The sequence below is a fragment of the Denticeps clupeoides genome, chromosome 14 (assembly GCF_900700375.1).
Source record: "Denticeps clupeoides chromosome 14, fDenClu1.1, whole genome shotgun sequence".
Lineage (NCBI taxonomy): Eukaryota > Metazoa > Chordata > Actinopteri > Clupeiformes > Denticipitidae > Denticeps > Denticeps clupeoides.
In genome coordinates this window covers 14798985-14820494 of record NC_041720.1, presented here as the reverse complement: position 1 = coordinate 14820494, position 21510 = coordinate 14798985, and the positions used below count along the sequence as shown (strand labels likewise).

At 42.6% G+C, this 21510-nt stretch overlaps 1 protein-coding gene across 1 annotated transcript in view; it reads left to right on the top strand.

Annotated features, from left to right (window-relative positions):
• nudt14 (nudix (nucleoside diphosphate linked moiety X)-type motif 14) overlaps positions 1-19443 on the top strand; it is a 32996-nt gene extending 13553 nt beyond the window's left edge. The window contains exons 3-5 of the mRNA XM_029002886.1: positions 4382-4446; positions 10344-10656; positions 16248-19443. Of these exons, the coding sequence (XP_028858719.1) occupies positions 4382-4446; positions 10344-10656; positions 16248-16497 (628 nt within the window). The 3' untranslated portion in view covers positions 16498-19443. The remainder of the gene's footprint in view (positions 1-4381; positions 4447-10343; positions 10657-16247) is intronic.
• Positions 19444-21510: the final 2067 nt, after the last annotated feature.

The window sequence follows — 21510 nt, the reverse complement described above, 5'->3', positions numbered from 1 at the left end:
CCCCAGGGAGCACAAAGGCCAACTAGGCTTCTCTCTTGTCTTTGTCTTTCTCACCTCCTCTCTTTGAGTGGCTTTGAGTATTTGAAGACTAGCCTCAAATCCCGGTTATCTAAAACAGAATACATAATGGTGTGGATTTGAAGCCCAAATTTAATAGAATGTTCTAATATAATGTCATTGCATCCTAGATAATACTTATGCATGTGTTGATCTGTCTGTCCTTTACAGTTCTGTTTTTTTTTTTTTCTGTCTGAATTAGTAATGCAACTGATTTTGTAGTCGGGAACAGACCATCTTGTTCTGCTGCACATTGTAAACAAGCCCCCTCGGTGACATTGACTCGCTCTTAACAAAGGCCTTGAGAGCTTTGACCCTGCAGGGAAGCCACTGTCGTTTCATGAAGAGCCGGTCAATAGGAGGGCCCCTGATCTGACAAGGATTAAAAGAGATATATCTTCAGTCAGCCCCAGGCCTTCCAGGCTTCAAGCATCCACGACACGGACGGTCGCAATCTCCTGTAGTTGCAAAGCCATCCCACTCTTGCTCCAATTGCAGTTTTCACACCTTTCTGGTTTTCAATAAAACCATAAACTTCTGCAAGCCTTGTTGGCTGTAGGTTGGGACTTAGGAATTTCTCACCCTAGTGCTATACCTTCTTGGAGGTCTCCTCATAAGCCAATTCTGCATAGCAGCTTGGCATCAGTTCTACTCCCAAAGCTTCCAAAAAGCTCCCAGCACCCACCACTTGTCAGGGTGGACCATTCAGCTGGAAGGTTGAAGAGCAAGCTCCAGCTTCCCACGGTAACAAACCACCCCCATCCCAATTCATCCAAAGCACCATGTGGGCAATTACACCTCTGAGGTACCTTCTTGTGACACTCCAGATTTTCCAAAGGGTCTCTGAGACTTAGGTGACCTCCTTTAGGACCCGGTCCACATAATGAGGCTTTTGTAAACGAGCATGTATGCATATGGATCACGCCTTTTGGAAGACAGTGAGAAGGCCTACGTTTTTCTTGGTTCCTTTTAAATTAATATGAAACTGTTTTAGGGGATTTTGGGATTCCTTCAAAAAAAAAAAAAAAACTAAAGGGCCAAAGAGCAAAGTGAAGAGCTGAGCATAAAAAATACATTTAAATGAGTTGTTTACTCTAAGGGCCTGTAAGGTCTAAATGGGCTTTTGTTCTTCAGCAATATTTCCAAATCCTGTCCAAAATGGCCAGGATAACAAAACACTGCTTGCAAAGATACAAGAGGAAGGATAAAAGAGAAATTTATACCACAGGAAGTGCAGAGAAGTTATTTATTTATTTCATTTTATTTATTGGACTTCAGGGATTTGCAGTGTGTTCGTTTTTGAAAAGCACCATTTGCTTTTATTATAAAATTGATATTGCAGTATGTTATGCACTTTTTCCCCACTTTTGTTGCAACATGTTTTAACGCGTGTATTTATGTGTGTGTGAGCGTGGTATTTCATCAAGGGCGTATGGGCGGTGGATTTTTGTGGGTGAGGGGTGGGCTGGAACTGAAAGGTAAATTGAGTTGAAAGCCATTAGCTGTAGCATCTGCTGAGGTCATTACAGAATGCCACTGTCACCACTGCTCCTTGCTGAGTTTATGTGGAAATAAATGTATGTATTTGTGTGTGTTAAAATCATTTTTGTATATATTCCCTTTTTTAGGTCTCTGTCAAGTTTTGGTCTTTAATTTTGTTGTGCTCTGAATTATCTGTATCACAGGACATGCACCTCAGTATAAAGATTCATATTTAAGAAAGATAATGGCCCAGATAATGGTAGCGATGTCTTAATATGATGTGACATTATAACATAAATGATTTCAACAGTATTATCAACAAGTATTATTTAGGATGCAACATGAACAAAAATGCAACCTTCAGCTTCAGAAACTAAACATCAGTGCAAACAATGACGCGTCAATGTGTGTGTTGCAAGATGGGCCAATAAAAATGTATCCAAATACATCAATATATTTAGTTCTAGTGATTTTACAGTTTAGGTGAAATTTTATAGGTATATGTGTGTAGTAGGTTTTATAGGTATATATTTTATATTTAGTTTTTTTTTTATTATGGTTTAATAGATTTGATTTGTGTCAGGTGATCAATTTTAATGACAAACATTTAATATCACACTATTTTATATTGCCTAAACGTGATTAGAGTGATAATAAAAGGTACTACATTTCTTCACTGAGTAGCCCTGACCTGTTGGCAGAGGATCAGGGACAAACCTAAGGTCAGACCGGATCTGTCTGGACCAGGCTGTGGATTTGGGACAGACGTCTCTTTCCTTGAAAGTAGTCTTGGGAAGTGGGGTAAAGGGTAAGAGATAGAGCCCTTAAAATGGAACAACGTCATGAGCTGGGACACCAGGTCGAAGAGAAGTGGCATGATAACATGACTCCCCTTCAGACGGATTCTTCCGATGGTTATGAGGTTTTCCCGTGCTGGGGAGATCTATTACATGACCATTATCTTAAACTGTACATGGTTATGTGGCATGTATTGTGAATGTGTGTGTGTGTGTGTCTTCGGGCTAAGTGTTAATCTCCAGCACAGTGCGTTCCCCATGGGAAAGACAGGGCAGGGCTTCCTGTTGCTGCAGACGCATCCGCTTTCCCAACCACTGCCTTCAGTCCTCAGGCACCGCTCGCCTTCAAAACAATCACGCACGCACTCACCGAAGTACACACATGCACACCACGCAATCACGTGACTGCATCCGTGCACGCCATTCTAACACGTACCAGGTGAGGTTGGGAATATCCGCGCACCGCAATACAGTACAGCAGGTTCAAAAACGACTCGCAATTCAGCCCTGCAAACAAAGGCAGGGGCTCAAAACTTAGTAAAGTGTAGTGATTGTCACATGTGATACACAGCAGCACAGCACACGGTGCACACAGTGAAATTTGTCCTCTGCATTTAACCATCACCCTGAGTGAGCAGTGGGCAGCCATGACAGGTGCCCGGGGAGCAGTGTGTGGGGACGGTGCTTTGCTCAGTGGCACCTCAGTGGCACCTTGACAGATCGGGATTTGAACCTGCAACCTTCTGATTAAGGGGCCGCTTCCTTAACCGCTAGGCCACCACTGCCCCTAACTTGCCAAACTGGCCAACTCCCAAACTTGGCCTACAGGCGACGTACCCTGCTGTCAGACAGAGGAGGTTGTGCGGAGGGGAACTTTTAAACAGCTGGGAGGAGCAGATATATGATGTTGTGGCCGCTTAGGTGCAAGTGGATTGCAACATGCGGCTATAACACGGCGAGGTTTTTGCGGACAGGCAGCGCTCATTTGCATACGCATTTAGGGCCGTGACGAGTTTTGTGCAATACTATTAAGACAGTAAATTATGTACGTGAAAGTAAACGCAAGGATTTCTGACTATTTCATGAGGTGCCATAATAACCCTGGACTGCATGGACGATCCTGTGCATAGGAGCCCAGCGGAATTGGGCAGTGTTGACCTCTGCTCTGCTGCATGATTGCCTTCCTCTCCATCTGCAAGGGCCGAGCTGTCTGGGATCTCCCAGCATGCTTTTGGTGGATTACTGTCCTCATCCTATTATTCCAAGATCCCTTAGAAGCAGGTATTCATTCCCAGCTCTCCTGAGGAATTAGCCGGAATGGAGACAAAGGCCTCAGCGCTAATCCCAAGCTAACGTAGGGGCAACGCTGCACACCGCGCCACACCCCCACTCCGTCCATTCATCCTCTTCCCACTGACCAGGCTGAGGCCAACTCCCATCCATTTGGCTGGCCAGACTTAACCGCTGAGCTTATTGGGAGTATGCAAGGGTCGAGGTTTTGCTTCCCTTTAACAAGCCCTTAGGGACAAAGCAGGGGAACAAGACAGCTCTTGAAGGTGATAACCCCCTCCCAGCCACCTCGACCAACTCCCACAACCTCCTCATTATCCAACTAAGCTGCTGTCTAATGTGGCCGGCCCTGCTTGTAATGACCAAAGACTCTCTTATGGTCCCAAAGTTGCCAGATCGAGGCTTCTGCTGACAGAGCTTCACAATCACACGCCGATTACTCCGCGCTTCTTCCTGTTTTCCATTCTCTCTTTCATTCAGCGCTTGGAAGTAGTTTTAGTTCCAGGGACTTTTGAGGGGTAAAATACCACACTGATGAAACAATGGGGATGAATGGAAGAAGAGGAAGTGAAATCAGACTTGTCATTATGAAGTCACATTGATATCTACTGGGTCATTTCAATGTGCAGCACTGCCAGACAAGTTCCCCACCTATACATGGAAGACATTTTGAGCACATGGCGCAGGAATTTGTGAGGATGTGTTGATTCATTGTTTTTTTTTTCTCTTCTCCCCACCCCTTCTCTCTCCTCTAGTGTCTCAGTTCTGATCTTCAACACCACATCACACTGCTTCATTCTGGTTAAGCAGTTCCGCCCAGGTAACTCACACTGATCATATTTCAATGAAGGATTCAGTATTTGCATATGACTGCTTCTAGTCAGCACCAATTCTAGAGTATCAAGGAAAACTGCTGGATTGGATCTATTTTTTAAGAGCTGAGAGTTACCAATGGAAAGTGATTGTGACCTCCTTTATTCTACAATGGAACATTGTTTCATTTCTATCCTGTTTGGAGTGAAATCAACAAGAATGAACATTATGCAACCAATGACCTTCAGTCACAAGATCTCAACACATTTAAAGTTTATTCTGGGAGATTCTTATGTATACATATTCTAAACTCATAGTTCCTGCCTGTTTGTCTTCCTCTCTTTCACTCAGTGGTTGGTATTTCAAAGGACTTTTGAGAGGTAAAATGCCACACTGATCAAACAAAGGGGCTCAATGCCTATGGGAGATTCTAAAGTAAGATCTTAAACAGTGTCTCCAAATATCTTTTGGAATAATTGGAGTCCAGTACAATTTTGGGATTTTTCATGATTTAGGTTAAGACATATTTCAATTTATGTAGGTCTGTATTGCGACTGCAATATGATTCAACTTGCTCGGTTACCTATAAAAATGCACAGAAAAATGGTTGATATTGCATAATCGTGGATTTCTCAACTAAAACATATAACATCAAACACCTAGAAATGTTTCCTGCAAAATAATTTTTTTTTAAATGAGGCTGAAAACTAAAACTGCTCGACATCCATATTCACCCAGTCCTTGTCACATTCTGGAAAGTGCCACTCCCTGAACTATGGAATCTTGTTTTCACTTTTTTTCACTTTATTTATAGCAAACCAAAGATCCTTTCAAATAGATGCAGCAACCACTTCCACTTTAAAGGTTCAGTTGTGGAATTAAAAAAAAAAAAAAAAAAAGCAAAACCTTCAGTGTTGTTTGTTTTTTTTTTTTTTTTTTTTTTTTTTTTTTTCTTCACTGCTTTTCATATATTTTAATATGTCCAGTTGAGAGTAAGCAAGAGCATCGATCCAACAATGATGTGCCCAATTGCCTAATTGATCATGTGCTTTTTGCATTATGTATCGATGCTGCATAATTTCCCTACTTTCAACTGTCAGCAGATGAACCTAAAAGAACTTGTCGGAAATGACCTTCCATACCAATCTGAGACAGAGCGGTCATCTTTTTACTAGCACTATTTCGCCATGTCCATATGTACTTTTTATGTGGTTATGTAATTGGCCAGGCTGACATTGTGATTATATTTGTGGATAAATAAATCGCACAGCACTAGTATCCAGTTCTGGCAACATTTCAAGTCAAACTGGGTCTGTAGTGAGCAATTAATTAAAAATTAATTAAAAAGGTGCTGCACTTCACAATGTCATTTCTTCATCTCCGCATGGCCTCAGCTATTATTTCAACATGGTGTAGATCAGTTAATGCTGAGATACATGCCTATCTGGACGCTTCTGTCAGTATCCTGAAGGCACTTACTCATCTCAGCTCCACGGCCTCCCCCCACACACACACCCCACGACTACATACAATTCTTACATCTCATCATGCACGTGATGCAACAGCTGTAACCTTGTACTTGTACTGGGGTGTTCACTTGAAAATGGGTTTGTACAACAACCTACCCCTCCTAGAATCTTTTTGCCTGGAATCCAAATACAAATTAATACTTTGTGTTAAAGTTGGGTGCTTTTGCTGAGTGAGTGTAAGAAGATCCCCATGTCTGTCATGATTAATGGAGCACTTCTTGTAATATGACCAGCAGCATCACACATTTCCAAACAGCCGAAGTTGAGCTTAATAATTCATAACATAACCACTATCTTGACTAATAAAAGATTATTTTGCTGGATACATGAAGAATCTTTATTTGTGTTACATACACCTATTCAATGATATTGCTTTTTTTGTGTAAAATATTCATTCATTTCCTAAACCACACATCTGCATATTCTGTATTACTGCACCACAAGCTGTATTTGTTGCTAGGCAACCATAACGTGTTAATGAATTGCATTTCTAAGAGGAACAATGTTTTTTATTATTATTATTTATGGCTGCATTCATTCTTATTCTAACCATTTCACATACAAAAACATTCCAACCATGATTAACATTGTAACATTTTGCTTTGAATAACATATCACTATAATTTCACATAAATGTGATTATATATATATATACACACACACACATATACACAGACACACACATACAGTACAAGCCATACGTTTGGACACACCTTCTCATTCAATGTGTTTTCTTTATTTTCATGACCATTTACATTGGTAGATTCTCACTGAAGGCAGCAAAACTATGAATGACCACATGTGGAGTTATATACTTAACAAAAAAGTGAAATAAGTGAAAACATGTTTTATATTCTAGTTTCTTTGCTCTGATTACTGCTTTGCACACTCTTGGCATTCTCTCGATGAGCTTCAAGAGGTGGTCACCTGAAATGCTTTTCACTACACAGGTGTGCCTAATCAGGGTTAATTAGTGGAATTTCTTGCTTTATTAATGGGGTCGGGACCATCAGTTGTGTTGTGCAGAGGTCGACACTACAGAGCTGACCGCCCTATTGGACAACTGTTAAAATTCATATTATGGCAAGAACCAGTCAGCTACCTAAAGAAAAATGAGTGGCCATCATTACTTTAAGAAATGAAGGTCAGTCAGTCTGAAAAATTGCAAAAACTTTAATTGTGTCCCCAAGTGGAGTCGCAAAAACCATCAAGTGCTACAACAAAACTGGCACATGAGGACCGACCCAGGAAAGGAAGACCAAGAGGAACCTCTGATTCTGAAGACAAGTTCATCCGAGTCACCAGCCTCAAGTCACCATCACAAGTTATCAGCAGCTCATTAGAGACCAAATAAATGCCACACAGTCCTAGCAGCAGAGGAATGGACATTAGACCAGTGGAAATCTGTGCTTTTGGTCTGAGGAGTCCAAACTTGAAATCTTTGGTTCCAAACGCTGTGTCTTTGTGAGATGCAGAAAAGGTTAACGGATGGATTCCACATGCCTGGTTCCCACTGTGAAGCATGGAGGAGGAGGTATGATGGTGAGGGGGTGTTTTGTTGGTGACACTGTTGGGGATTTTATTGTATTTAGTGCTGCAGCAGATGTCCTGGCTTCCACAGTCACCGGACCTGAACCCGATTGAGATGGTTTGGGGTGAGCTGGACCGCAGAGTGAAGGCAAAGGGGCCAACAAGTGCTAAACACCTCTGGGAACTCCTTCAAGACTGTTGGAAAAGCAATTCAGGTGACGACCTCTTGAAGCTCATCGAGAGAATGCCAAGAGTGTTCAAAGCAGTAATCAGAGCAAAGAAACTAGAATATAAAACATGTTTTCAGTTATTTCACCTTTTTTTGTTAAGTACATAACTCCACATGTGTTCATTCATAGTTTTGATGCTTTCAGTGACAATTCAGACAACCACTAGGCCACCACTGCCTAGTGTTTGTGTTTGTGTTGTGGGTGTTTGTGGTCACGTCTCTGTACTTGGAAACAAACACTATTCCTGCCAATCAGCAAAAGAAGGTGTGGTCTCAGTGAATGACAGCTGCATGATCTTCCTCTTTATTCTCTTTTTTGGTAGTTTTCCTGCCATCTATAATAATGCATAGAATCAGGCACATAAGCATCTACAAGATTTAGTATCTCTTGCTTCCATTGGTCCTTCTCCTAATCCTTTGCATTAGCACAAATGCACTTGAACCTGAACAGCTATTGGACAGTAAGGAGATCATTTGACATGCCTTCTGCATCTTAAACCACGATAAAATCACTGATGCTCATGCCGCAAGTGCATTTGTTTTTAATCCATTAGAATGATCGTGTAGCCAATGAATCTGTATCTCACCAAGAGTTAAGGGAAAGTTTCAAAAAAATAAATCTAGCTCCAGTTCTTGAGCCTCGAGGGCCACGATTTGACCCTGTTGTCAGTGCCGCCGAGCTCTCAAAAGCCTTTTATGTGTTAACCTATGAGCTGTGGGTCACTGGGAAGCGATCAGGTAACGTCAGCTAATATTACCACCTCCACTGAGAACCAAATCCCGACTGTTTGGTTTTACACGTTTGGCAGTGCACCACAATACAACACTGAACAATACAATGCAGTACAGTGCCTGGCAGTCTATGGAGAGAACGAGAAAACAGGACTGTGCCCTGCTCCCAGCCTCAGAGAAAACAATGGCCAGCTCATAATGGGACATGTCGTAACTTTTTTTCTCGTGGCGAGAGTCGTTGCGCTAGTTGGACGGCCGCGTGGGACGCTACGTGAGGCCGCAGCTCTCCACGCCGTACCGCTTGGCCATTGTTTCCAACAGCAGTGGATTGTCAGAATGGAAGGAAGGCCATGCATTGGAAAAAGTACTTTCATTTCTTTCTTTCCTACTTTTCCCTCTTCCTTTTCCCGCTCTCCGAGAACAATGTGGCAGAATAAAAAAGCGGAGTAGAGGCAAGGCGTATTCAGATGATGCCACTGGTCCTGAGAGGTGAGGCTGAATTACTCATGCCCATGAGCTGACCAGACAAGATCAGCAACTTGAGGCCTTGATGATCCAGACGACTAAGGCCCCCGTGCACACAAGAATGCTTTTCTCTAAAACGGGTTTTTTGTTTTCTAAAAAAAACTTATCTGAAATCGTATCTGAACTGTCGTCCACTTGTAGGCACAGAGAATGGCCTGAATGCTCTTTAAACTGCCCCTCCACACCTGTAAGTGGCGCTGTAACTCCCAAGTCTTGCGTCTAGTTCTCCTCCATCTAGTTCTTCTCCTGCCTGAACGCATTGTAAATATAATAAATAAAGTGAAGTTATTGTGAGCAAAGCACACGGTGCACACAGTGAAATGCGTCCTCTGCTTTTACCCATCACCCTCGGTGAGCAGCCATGACAGTGTGTGGGGTCTGTGCTTTGCTCAGTGGCACCTCACCTCAGCGGATCGGTATTCGAACCGGCAACCTTCTGATTGCGGGGCTGCTTCCTTAACCGCTAGGCCACCACTGTTGTTCTCCAGCCTTGTCTTTTCATTAGAAATGTGCACTGTAGAGAGGATTTCTTATAGTCGCTTTATGAGGTCCTGCAGCTGCTGCAGCACAACAGTGTTGTATATATGACGCATTTGGGGTTATAGGTCAGGATGGAGGTTGGACCTCAGCGTTTTCACAAAAAAAGAGAATGGGGAGCGTCTCCATGTGGATGCAAGGCCAGATCAGACAGAAATGTTCCCGTCATAGAGAAAAACGTTCCAGTGTGGATGGGGCCCAACACTGACTGGATATGGATCATTTTGATAAACTTTTTAGACTGTCCACTGCGACCGGACCAGATACATCTCATTTCCACAACACAAGTGCTGGTGCCACGTCCTGGTGCTTAACTGGGAACCAACCAAGAACCCGTCCGCATTAACACTCTACAGTAGCTCAGCGGGAGTCGTCACAGGTCACGCCCACTAAACACAAATCGTAACTGAAATATCCACGGCTGGACTCTTCTCTTCTAAAGCTACCCATCACTCCGCCCACTGCTTGTGATGTCACAGGTTCTCGCTACTAGACCAGCAAGGTTTAGGGGCTGGTTCGGTCCCTCTTTTAGGGCACCGGTGGCAATTTTTTTTTTTTCTGTGGCAAAAGTGCAGCATTGGTTCAAAAATTGGGAACATTCACAAAGAGCATTTGACGACTGCCAATGAGCCGCCACTCCAAAAATCTCCCATAGGTGTTCAGTTCAGGTTAGGATCTAGTGTTTGAAGGTGATGACACATGAAGGGGCAAGAGCCAGAGCCATTTGTAGATATTCAATTGGACCATTCTTCTGTTGAAAATATGTTTAGAACCAAGTTCGGACACCTGGAATGTAATCCTAGTCATACTTCTTCTTCGCAGCGGTGTACATGTGTGAATGGGAGAGGAGCAGGTCGCAACAGCCTGAGCCGGCCGAGCAGCCGGAGGGAGAGGAGGGGGCAGTCGAGACCGGAGCCGGGACCCAGGAGCAGGAGGAGGCTGGGGACAAGGGAGAAGAGGAGACCAGCCAGGCGCCCAATCAGCCGCCGGCATCAGCGGGCGTGACCTATGAGCTGTGCGCCGGCCTGGTGGATAAGCCAAACCTCTCGCTGGAGGAGATTGCCAGGCAGGAGGTGCTGGAGGAGTGTGGCTACGATGTTCCGGTCACCAAGCTGAGGAGGATCACCTCATACCGGTGTGTGTGTGTGTGTGTAAGAATGAACTAATGCACCCACAATTGAGAGGTTTGGAAAAATTGGAGGAAATTGCTTATGAAATGACTGCCACAACGCAAGAACGATGTAAAATCAAATGTAATTATAGAAAATAAAATATGTCTAATCCAAAGAAACTGAAAAACGTGAATCAGAAGTAATTAAGTAATAAGAAGTAATATTGACCAGGTAGCAGGCTAGTGCTCAGAAAAGCAGATAAACCCCAGATCAGAAAAAGTTGGGACAGGGTGGAAAATGGGAATAAAAAAAAAAGTCATTCATTTTCCTCGAATTGTATTTCATTGCAGACAGTATGAACACAAAATAGTTCATGTTTTTTCTCGTCAACATCATTTGATTTGGGAATAAATGTCCATTCTTGCCATTCAGGCTTGCAACACATTCCAAAAAAAGTTGGGACAGTACAGCATTTACCACTTTGTACAGTTCCGCTGTCTTTTTACAACACTTAAAAGACATTTAGGCATTGAAGAAATCGAGTGACTAAGTTAGTTTGTCCCATACTTCCTGCAAACAACGGTTTAGGTGCGCAACGGTACGGGGCATTTTTCTTTTCAATAGGAGACAAATCGTCTCCTATAGGAGACAAACCAGGGCTGCAGGCAGACCAGTCAGGCATCCGCACCCTCCTCTTTACGCAGCCAGGCCTTTGTAATGCGCGCAGTGTGTGGTTTGGCATTGTCTTGCTGAAATAAGCATGGGCGTCCCTGGAAAAGACGTCGTCCTCCAAAACTGAGATATACTTCTCAGCCGTGATGGTGCCGTCGCACAAGTGCAAGTTACCTTTGCCGAAGGCACTGACACAACCCCATACCGTGACAGACCCTGGCATTTCTTTCAAAAAAGATTTGTCTGACCACAGGACACGTTTCCACTGCACAATGGACCGTCCCAGATGCCTCAGAGCCCAGAGAAGTCGACTTCCTTTTGGCACAGTTTAAGCTGGCATTTCCTAATGTAACACATCATTATTTAGTTATTATACCTCATTACTACCCCTGAATTATCTTGTGTTCATACTGTCTGCAATGAAATAGAAGTTAAGGGAAATTTGTGAAGTACTGCATTATTTTTTATTCACATTTTCCACCCTGTGCCATCTTTTTTTGACTTGGTGTTGTACACATGCTGCACTACCATTCAAATAGCATGTTTTCAATACTCCAGTCCAGATGTTGATCATGTTGTTAACAACGAATACCTGCATACATGCAGAGAGGAACATTTGGAACTAACGTTTTTAAGTTCCACATGTTCACTAATGCAAGCATAGAAGTTCATTGCGTATTAGAAAAACATTTTGTTGTTATCCTAGTGCAGCTGAGCCCTCTTTAGACCACTTCAGTATCTGGTGCATTAGCAAATCTTTATTATTTCTTTATCAATGACTTTTCTTATTCATTTTATTACATTCAAACTAATTTCATGTTTCTATATGACCCTAAACCTTTGAAATGTAATGTATATGGAACAAGTGTGAATATCAGATTGTGAATGTAGAATTGATCAAAATTAGAATCCTAATTTATAAGTGAAGTGATTGTCACATGTGATACACAGCAGCACAGCACACAGTGCACACACTGAAATTTGTCCTCTGCATTTAACCCATCACCCTGAGTGAGCAGTGGGCAGCCATGACAGGCGCCCGGGGAGCAGTGTGTGGGGACGGTGCTTTGCTCAGTGGCACCTCAGTGGCACCTCAGTGGCACCTTGGTGGATCTGGATTCGAACCGGCAACCTTCTGATTACGGGGCCACTTTCTTAACCGCTAGGCCACCACTGCCCCACAGATACTCATACTAAAGACCGGTAGATGTTCACACGTTTGAATTCACTCTCATCAGATAACAAGAAAATGGTGATAAAACCTCCCTGTGTGTGAATGACTGAGAGAAGGATAGAGATATCACACACAGTCTGTGATATTCTAGATAGCCACTCACCTAGATAGTACCTCCTCAGTTCATGGTGTGTGTGTGTGTGTGTGTGTGCCACTGGAGATTTGAATGACCTGATTCCTTTTCCTCTGCTGGGGTGAAGCAGGGGAAAGGTCGGCACCCGCAACACACGTTCAGCTTCTGCAAAGCTGCTGTATGCTGAAGCTCTTCACCTTTAATGCATTCATCTGCTGAGGATTGGTGCGTGATTTTTTTTATTGAAAAGCAATCGCGTCGTTTTAGAATATCGGGTACATCTGCAACCTCACCAAACGGGAGACAAATCGCCATTTGCAGAATGTATCTCTGAATGTATCTGTGTACCTGGAACCTGAACATGAAGCGAGGAAGGCGAGCTGATTCGTGATTGCGGCGTAGATGAATAAGGCCTTTCATCGGTTGTCTGGCGCGCAGCTCGTTTGCTTTGTTTCAGGTTAACAATCCTGATTGACCTGACTGACTGCACTGACATTTATCCAGTTGAAGGACGTTGGCGTTGACGGGTTTTTTTTCACGGCAGATTTACTGCCTTTAGTGCGATTGGAATGCTTATACCTGCTTTTTATAGTCTACCCTGCAATGGTAGCTTAGCAACATATCTCTGGCACGGTGACATATTGGGTGGATCTTTGCAGGAGGGTGCATGGCTTTAGCGCACCGGGTCAAAGGAACATTAATCACCTCCAGAATGTTTATTTAGATTGAATTAGGACTGTTTTACAATGCATCAGAGTAATATTTCATTAAAAAAGAACATTTTGGTTCCTGCAAAACACGTAGAATCTTTATTTAATGAAACTCAACTGCAGGTCACAAAAAAAAAAAAACCTGCTCTTAAAGCTTTTCAAACCAATGGCTAGATGAGCAAATCGAATATAATTACAGACATCTACAAATAACATTGCAGCCTGCTTAACCATGTTATGGCTCCAGCCAAGCAGAGCTTTTCCATTACCGTTAGTGCCGTGAGGGTGGGTGTCAGCGTGCCCCCATGCCCCCATGAAAGAATACCCAGTAAGAGCTCTATAAACTGTTTACCCTTTACCCCCGTGCCATGCCCCGGCAGCAGGCCTGCACACGCCCGTCTGGCCGGGCACATGCATACCTCCGTCCCCGGTTCAGAGTCCCTGTCTGAGCCCCTGACTGTCAAGTGATATTCGCCACTCCCACTATTGTCAAAATATTACCACGTGAGTGACACAAAGTAAACGTATGGGTTCTTTTTTTTTTTTTTTTTTAAACCTACTGCAAGAATGAAAACGGAAGCCGGCAGAAGAAACGTAATCCTGTGCATTAGACCTTCGGGAAGGCATGTTTGGGATGTTTTTATTTCGGCTATTCTGTGTTTTGTCAGGGAGTCGCTGACAGACCGAAAAAGAAAAGGAACGAAACCGCTGGGTTCAACCTTGATGATTTGTCATTAATGTTTTTGGAAATTCTACAATTTTAAACGTTTGTTTAACAGTCTCAGAACGTTCAAATCCTGTTTTGATTGTCAGAAACGGCATATTTGCATATTACTAATGGCATATTCCTCCTTCACGACAAGATCCTTTTGCCTTGTCATGGCTCTCTCTCTTGTACTGGATGCTCCTAGAGAGATTTCTCCATGACAACATCTCAGGTGGGACTGAAACATAGTCCCACGTGCGGCACCATTTCCTGGTGGTTATTTTTTTTGTGGTGGCCTTCTCCATTCCAGGAAAACCCCTATGGCAGGTGGCTCTTCCCCCAGGGCACCCCTCATGCCTTCAGAACCAAATCCATGTCAAAACACATCCAGGAAGTAATCAGTCTGAGCTTGAGGTGTGGTTATTCCACCCAGATAGGGGTAATGGAGAGATTAAAGTAGACTCTCAAAGCCCAAGAGCTGGTTTACCAAATGAAGAAAATTGCCCGGGGAGCAGTGTGTGGGGACGGTGGCACCTCAGTGGCACCTTGGCAGATCGGGATTCGAACCGGCAACCTTCTGATTACGGTGGCCGCTTCCTTAACCGCTAGACAACCACTGCCCCAACAGTACGTTTGATGAATCTGTTTTTCAGAGTCGCCTCTTTTTACCTTCATGGCGGCCTTGTTACACTATTGCATTTTATACATTTCATTCGACAATTACATCAAGTTTATGCTAAAGTCAATGTTTGCAGTGTTGGCCCTTTTTTAAGACCTCTGCAATTCGCCATGGCATGCTGTCAATCAACTTCTGGGACAAACCCTGACTGATGGTGACCCATTCCTTCATAATCAATGCCTGGAGTTTGTCAGAATTTGTGGGTTTTTGTTTGTCCACCCGCATCTTGAGGTTTGACCACAAGTTCTCAATTGGATTAAGGACCGTGGGGTTTCCTTGGCAAAATTTCAATATTTTTTTTTAATCTCCGAGCCTCTTAGTTCTCACTTTGGCCTTATGGCACGGTGCTCCATCATGCTGGAAAAGGCATTGTTCTTCACCAAACTGTTCTTGGATGGTTGGGAGAAGTTGCTGTCGGAGGATGTTTTGGTACAGTTCTTTATTCATGACTGTACCCCACACATGAATGGTCTCAGGATGCTTTACTGTTGTCAGGAGACAGGACTGATGGTAGCGCTCAACTCTTCTCTGGACAATCATTTTTCCAGATGTCCCAAACAATCTCAAAGGGGCTTCATCAGAGAAAACTACTTTACCCCAGCAGTCCTCAGCAGTCCAGTCCCTGTACTTTTAGCAGAATATCAGTCTGTCCTTGATGTTTTTATTGGAGAGAAGTTGCTTCTTTGCTGCCCTTCTTGACACCAGGCCATTTTCTTAGTCTTCACTGTGCATGCAGATGCCCTCACACCTGCCTGCTGCCATTCCTGAGCCAGCTCTGCACCGGTGGCACCCCGATCCCGCAGCTGAATCATCTTTAGGAGTCGGTCCTGGCGCTTGCTGGACTTTCTTGGTCACCCTGAAGCCTTCTTCACAACACTTTGAACCTCTTTCCTTGAAGTTTTTCATAACCTGATGGATGGTTGATGTAGGTGTCATCTTAGTAGGAGCAATATTCTGGCCTGTGACGCCCTTTTTAGGCAACGCAATGATGACTGTTAACCATGGTTAGCTGCAAGGAAACACGTGCAGAGGATGAACAATCATTTGAAGCATCACCCTCCTTTTAAAGCATCCAGTCTACTATTTTCGTACTCAATCAGAATGACAGAATGATCTCCAGCCTTGTGCTCCTCAACGTGTTAACGAGAGGATCACTGAAATGATCTCAGCAGGCCCTTTTGTGACAGGGCTGAAATGCAGTAGAAATGTTTTTTTTGGGGGGGGATCAAGTTCATTTTCATGGCAAAGAGGGACTTTGCAATTTAGCTGATCCCTCTTCATAACATTCTATGGCAAATTGCCAGAATACGGAAACGGAAGCAGCAAACTTTGTGAAAACCAAGTTTTGTGTCATTCTCAATACTTTTGGCCACGACTGTACAGTCAATACTTGTTGAAGAATGAAGGGCTGATGCGTTTTACCATTCTGAAGTCAATTTAGAAAACAAACCTTTTTCACAATAGCTGGAGTGTGTTCAGAACAATTAATTAATTAATAACAGTGCCTTTTTTTTGTCTTATGTTCCTGCTGAACCTACAGGTCAGGGGTGGGCGTGACTGGTGCCAAGCAGACCTTATTCTATGCAGAGGTGTCCGAGGAGAACCGTGTCAGCGAAGGAGGCGGCCAACCCCAGGAGGGTGAGCTGATCGAGGTGGTCAAGGTGCCGCTGCATGAGGCCATGACCTTCGCCTACGACGAGAGCATCCCCAAGACCATGGGAGTCATATTCAGCTTCATTTGGTTCCATTGCAACATGTCGCCCAAATACAAAATTTCCACCAATGTGTAAAGTTAACAATCCCCACGTTTTGCAAACCCACATCCTAAACCTTCTCAGCCCTCAGCATAATACATGGTCCAAGAGCATTCATATATTATTGGTACTAACAGTGTTCTGTTTTCTTTTTTCTATTCGCTTTATCAATTCTTTTGTTGTGGTACTTTTGCAATGACCTTTTTTTTTTTTGTTAACGCTCAGCTTTAAGCATTATTTCATGAAAGCGTCTTTTGTAAAGCACAGATCAGGTTCTGGGTACCGAGTACGATTTGGCAATATCTGCTCTGTTTAAGGAATGCCTTTTTTTCAATATCATTTATTTATGGCTACAGTCTTACCAGTGTGGCTTAATCAATGACCGTTTTGGATTCCTTTGGATTGTAGGAACTGGTTTAGACTTGACGTGGGTGAAAATATATTTATATTCTACCATCTACTCTTATCTATTCTCAAACATAAAAGCAAGGTTAACTTAACAATATTAAATCCATTATTCAATGCATTTTATTTCTGTCCCAGAGTATTCTTAGATGAATTCTAAAGGCTGGACAATATGCAATCAATGGCTTTTTAAATCACTCCTCCTAACAGAAGTTTTTCTTTTGTTCTCAAGGCCTTCCTCCTAAAATAGGTGTTCACACAAATAGTGACTTTCACAGGTTTTTATTGCTGAACTTTTAAAATGCTGTGACTGGTTGCCATGACGATGCACAGTAAAAAATTATCTGCTCATAATTTTTTAGGTGTGTCAACAGAAGAAAGACAATGCAGATACCTTCGCCCACAGAAGGGACCATTTAATAATAATAAAAAAGGAACATTTTTGATATGCCAAGCTGCTCCATTTTGAGACACCAGATGCTACAGCATTTTGGCAGCTTGCGAGTTCAAGAGAGGCAGGTCTTCTCCAGATCATTAACAATCCATCACAGAAGCACTTGCTGACATCTCAGGTCCCATAGTGACAATGTGGCTCTCAGGGAGGGTGTGCAGCAGTGCCATATCACCACCTCCCACAGCCATAGTGCAAATGACGTGCACAATGCTACATTGCTGTACCAACTCAAACGGCTCGTATGAAGGCATTTTTAGTGCTACGAGTGAGTGTATTATTATTATTATTATTATTACTATTCATTCATTATTGCAGCATAGACAGTATGAGTAGATGTAAAATTTAACATTGTTTTTCATTGTGTTTGTGTGATTTGTTTGCATATTTTTCTACGTTCCGTCGGGCAACATTATGCAAGAACCAAGATCAGATAAGATGATCCTTTATTAGTCCCACAAGTGGGGAATTTACAATTTTCCAACGGTTCTTATAAAATATTTGCAGTGTGATATGAGCAGCACTTTTCACTAAAGATACATCTTTAAACTGCTGTGTGTGACCCAGGGGTTGCTGATATGAACACATGGGTTTTCAGTGTGAGCTGGGAAAATTCTGATTAATAATTTAATGGAACAGTAACTTTGTCAAGTTGTCCCATACTCTTATAATACCTTTAGCAATATTTTGGTATCGGTCAAGAAGTTTTTCTAGGCTGAAAATAATTTAACAAATTCTGCTTTACTCAACTTGACCAAAAAGACTACCATTGTAATTTGAACCCCCGCTGTATAAGAAGTGCATGGGTTTGCTTGAATATTAAGAAGTGCATTTTATTCAAATTTATGCATAAAATTCAAATGTGTGACTGTCCTTAGCTTTAGTGATTTCTAAGATTTCTTTTGCATTCCCGATGACAAGGCAATAACATGTGTACTGTTATGATATAATATGTTTATGATGATCAGGACTAATTACTATTTATGATGATCGACACTAATTACAAGTAGCCAGCAGTGAACAGTATAATCTTTTCTGTTCAGCTTTGCCATCAACATTAAAGTGGCCAATAAGACCCCTCAACCATAGGCCTTATTCTAGACGGTATAGCCGCAGTGCTTTAAGTTACATACTGTGTTTTCAAGGGTGACAATCGGGAATCATGACAAAACATCAAGAAATTGCCAAGGACCCTAAGCCTCAGGAGATAAGTGTGAAACAGTGGGCAAAGTGGAGCCCCTGTCAAGGAATCTGACTGTGATTGGTGTTGCATTCAGTCTTTCCCCCTTCGGTGACAGTTTCCGAGCTCTGTTTTACATTCAGGCCACTTTTTGGGAAGCACCACAGGTCAACTCTACCTCCACCAAGCGTCTGGGCACTTTTGGGCCTAGATGATGGCACTCGAGTTGCACTGATGTAGTACGAGCTCCTCTAACCACTAATTTGTGATGATCCAAAATCACACACAGCACACTGAAATACAGTTACTGGTGCAACTCGTTCTAACTGAACTCCGTGTAATGCTGCTCAAGGCCTTGTCTCTGTTTCTGGGTCTGCACATAAACCAGGTAGCAAATGCGATGCAGTCACCATATAATACACAACCTGACTGTTGAAAAAGCATGAAGGAAATCCCCAGTGGAGATTGGTTTTGCTGGGTTTTGAAGCGGTTTTTCCTTTCTTCGATCATTTCAGCAACCATGGCGTCTCTATGTTGTTACTGACTTGAGAGAATTAAGCAAAGTATTCAGAATTAGAATTAACCTTCAATGGCAAGTGTTTTTAAATTATATCATTTAATAACGCTTTAGAGCATATATGATATTCATACATAGTGATACACACTGGAAAAAAAAGGACACCGTTTAAAAACATCAATCAAATGATTTTAGGCCTTTGTATTTTGTCAACATATGATTACACTAACCATTCGGAAGTTCTATATGGATCACTGAATTCTTGTTATTGTTTTATTGAATTCATTTAATTGTTTTATTCATTTATTATTACTCTGCAAGTGGTCTTTATGATTGATTTAGAGTAGGTAGAGCCTCTGTAATGTGTATCTCCAAAAATGGTTTTATTCTTTATATCAACAATTTTTTTTTTTTTTTTTTTTTTTAATTTATGGCATTCATTTTTTTTTTTTTACTTTATTCCACAATGTGCATATATATCAGTATTTGCAGTCTGAAGTGTTGCATGTATGCTATATGTGTTTTATTGATCTGCATTCAGAGTAAATAAAGAGGTTTGACACTGGTATGTGGCTGCTGTGATGTGCATGGTTATGGACAAATCAGACTCGTCTGATCACTCGCCACAGGCGTGTGCCAAAGCACACCTTAAAGAATGTTCTTAAGTTACAGAAGTGCACCATCCAGCACGTCCCAGTTCAGCAGGTTTTTTCATTAATTAATTTGTTTCTTTTTGGCTTGCAGCATTAGTCCCGCAACACACGTCCTCGTCTGCCCTGTTCAGTCAGTGAGTATCCATGCACAGATTACTCAAGATACACTTATAGCTTGACTGTGCCATTTAAGTATAAATGTACCGGAAAGAAAATTTCCCACATTTTTGCTTTCACATTCACACCTACGGAGTCCCCATTTCACCTAGTGTGCGTGCCTTTGAATGGCAGGAGGAAACCGGAGAACCTGGAGGTAGCCTGCACGATTTGAACTCACAACCTTGGAAACGCCGCTACACCGTGTATCCCTAAAACTTTACAGTTCTGTACATTACAGATGTGCAGTACACTTTTCTTATTTTGCAAATAAGGTGCTCGCCCTGACGGTGTTACCCAAAGATGCTGCAGTCCAGAGAAGGTCATTCCTACTCCGTTTTGGGTCCAATTAAATGCATACATGCAGGAGTACCTAGATTATCAATTGCATTGTGTAGGTGTCCAAATTAGTCCCGCCTATTTAACGGTATTTTCTGTCGAACTGACACCATAATTTTTTGGATTTTCAAATGTCAAACAGACCGACCATACTGATCTCCTTACTCCTAATGACCATAAAACATCCTAAAAAAACACAGAGCTCAGCATTTTGCACTTCTCTGGACACTCTCTGCATTCTCCAAAACAGGAGGAAGAACCTCTGGCGAGAGTTTGAGGAGACTAGTTGTCAAGGCGATGTTTGTGTTGACCTCCTTTCTTTAAGTGGAGTGGTAATCATTAGACAGTTTCGGATAAGCGTTAAGGGAAAAGGGATTGTGGGGGTGGGACAGGTGGTTGGGAGGGGGGACACAAATAATAGCATTAAGTAACTAAGTGCAAACACCACGACTTCACTATAGCAACCACACTCACCACAACAAGCCGTGCAACAATGAACAAGAGCAAGGGGGGGGTGGATTTTACTGAATAAATTTAACCGTGGTGTCTTGGGCCGTCGAAACTTGAGCAGAAGCAAGCGGAGAGGAAAGTTCGCAGTATCAGTCCCGTTGTTTGGGGGGGGGTTACGGCTATTTTAACTCAACTGGTCTGGTCATATACCTTTTTTTTTTGTTTTGTTTTTCTCAAGCCAGTGAGAGATGCGAAGCTTCTGAGTAGAATAGAGGGTTCTAGTCTATTCTAGAACCCAACATTTGCTATAGGTTTTATCCTGCTGCGGCTGGAATGAAAAGCCATTGTCGGAATCCTCCAGATGGAGTCCTTTATGTAGTCTAGCGTAGTCTTTGCGCTGCTGTTATAGTTACCCTGGGTCTTCGCTGTTCTTCTCATTGCTGTGCATGAAACCAGATCCCGCTGGCATTGGTAAGAGGACAAATTATGAGATTTAGGCCGCGAATAAACATGAGGAATGTTCAGTGAAACATTTAACCATAGGTTCTGCTGAGCTGGGCCATTGTTCCATTGAGAACACACTTGATGACCATGATGATGATGAACATGGTGTCCTGTCGGTGTTCTAATCATGTCCAGGCCCTTATAACCATTACACTACCAATCGTTTAAGAGCTAGGCAAGGGGAGGAAAGTATGGTTCCGTGTCCCATAACAATATATCTGTCACGATGGATTGCTGATGGGACAAAGATAAGATGTATTGTCTGTGTCATCTTTAGCAGTGCAGTGTCACCAGCCTCTCAATTTAGCCGTGAGCCGTTTTCAGGGCTTTCTGATTGAAGCCACACTGGGAGTGTGGTGTCAGTGAGGACATGCACAAAAACCACAGGGACATG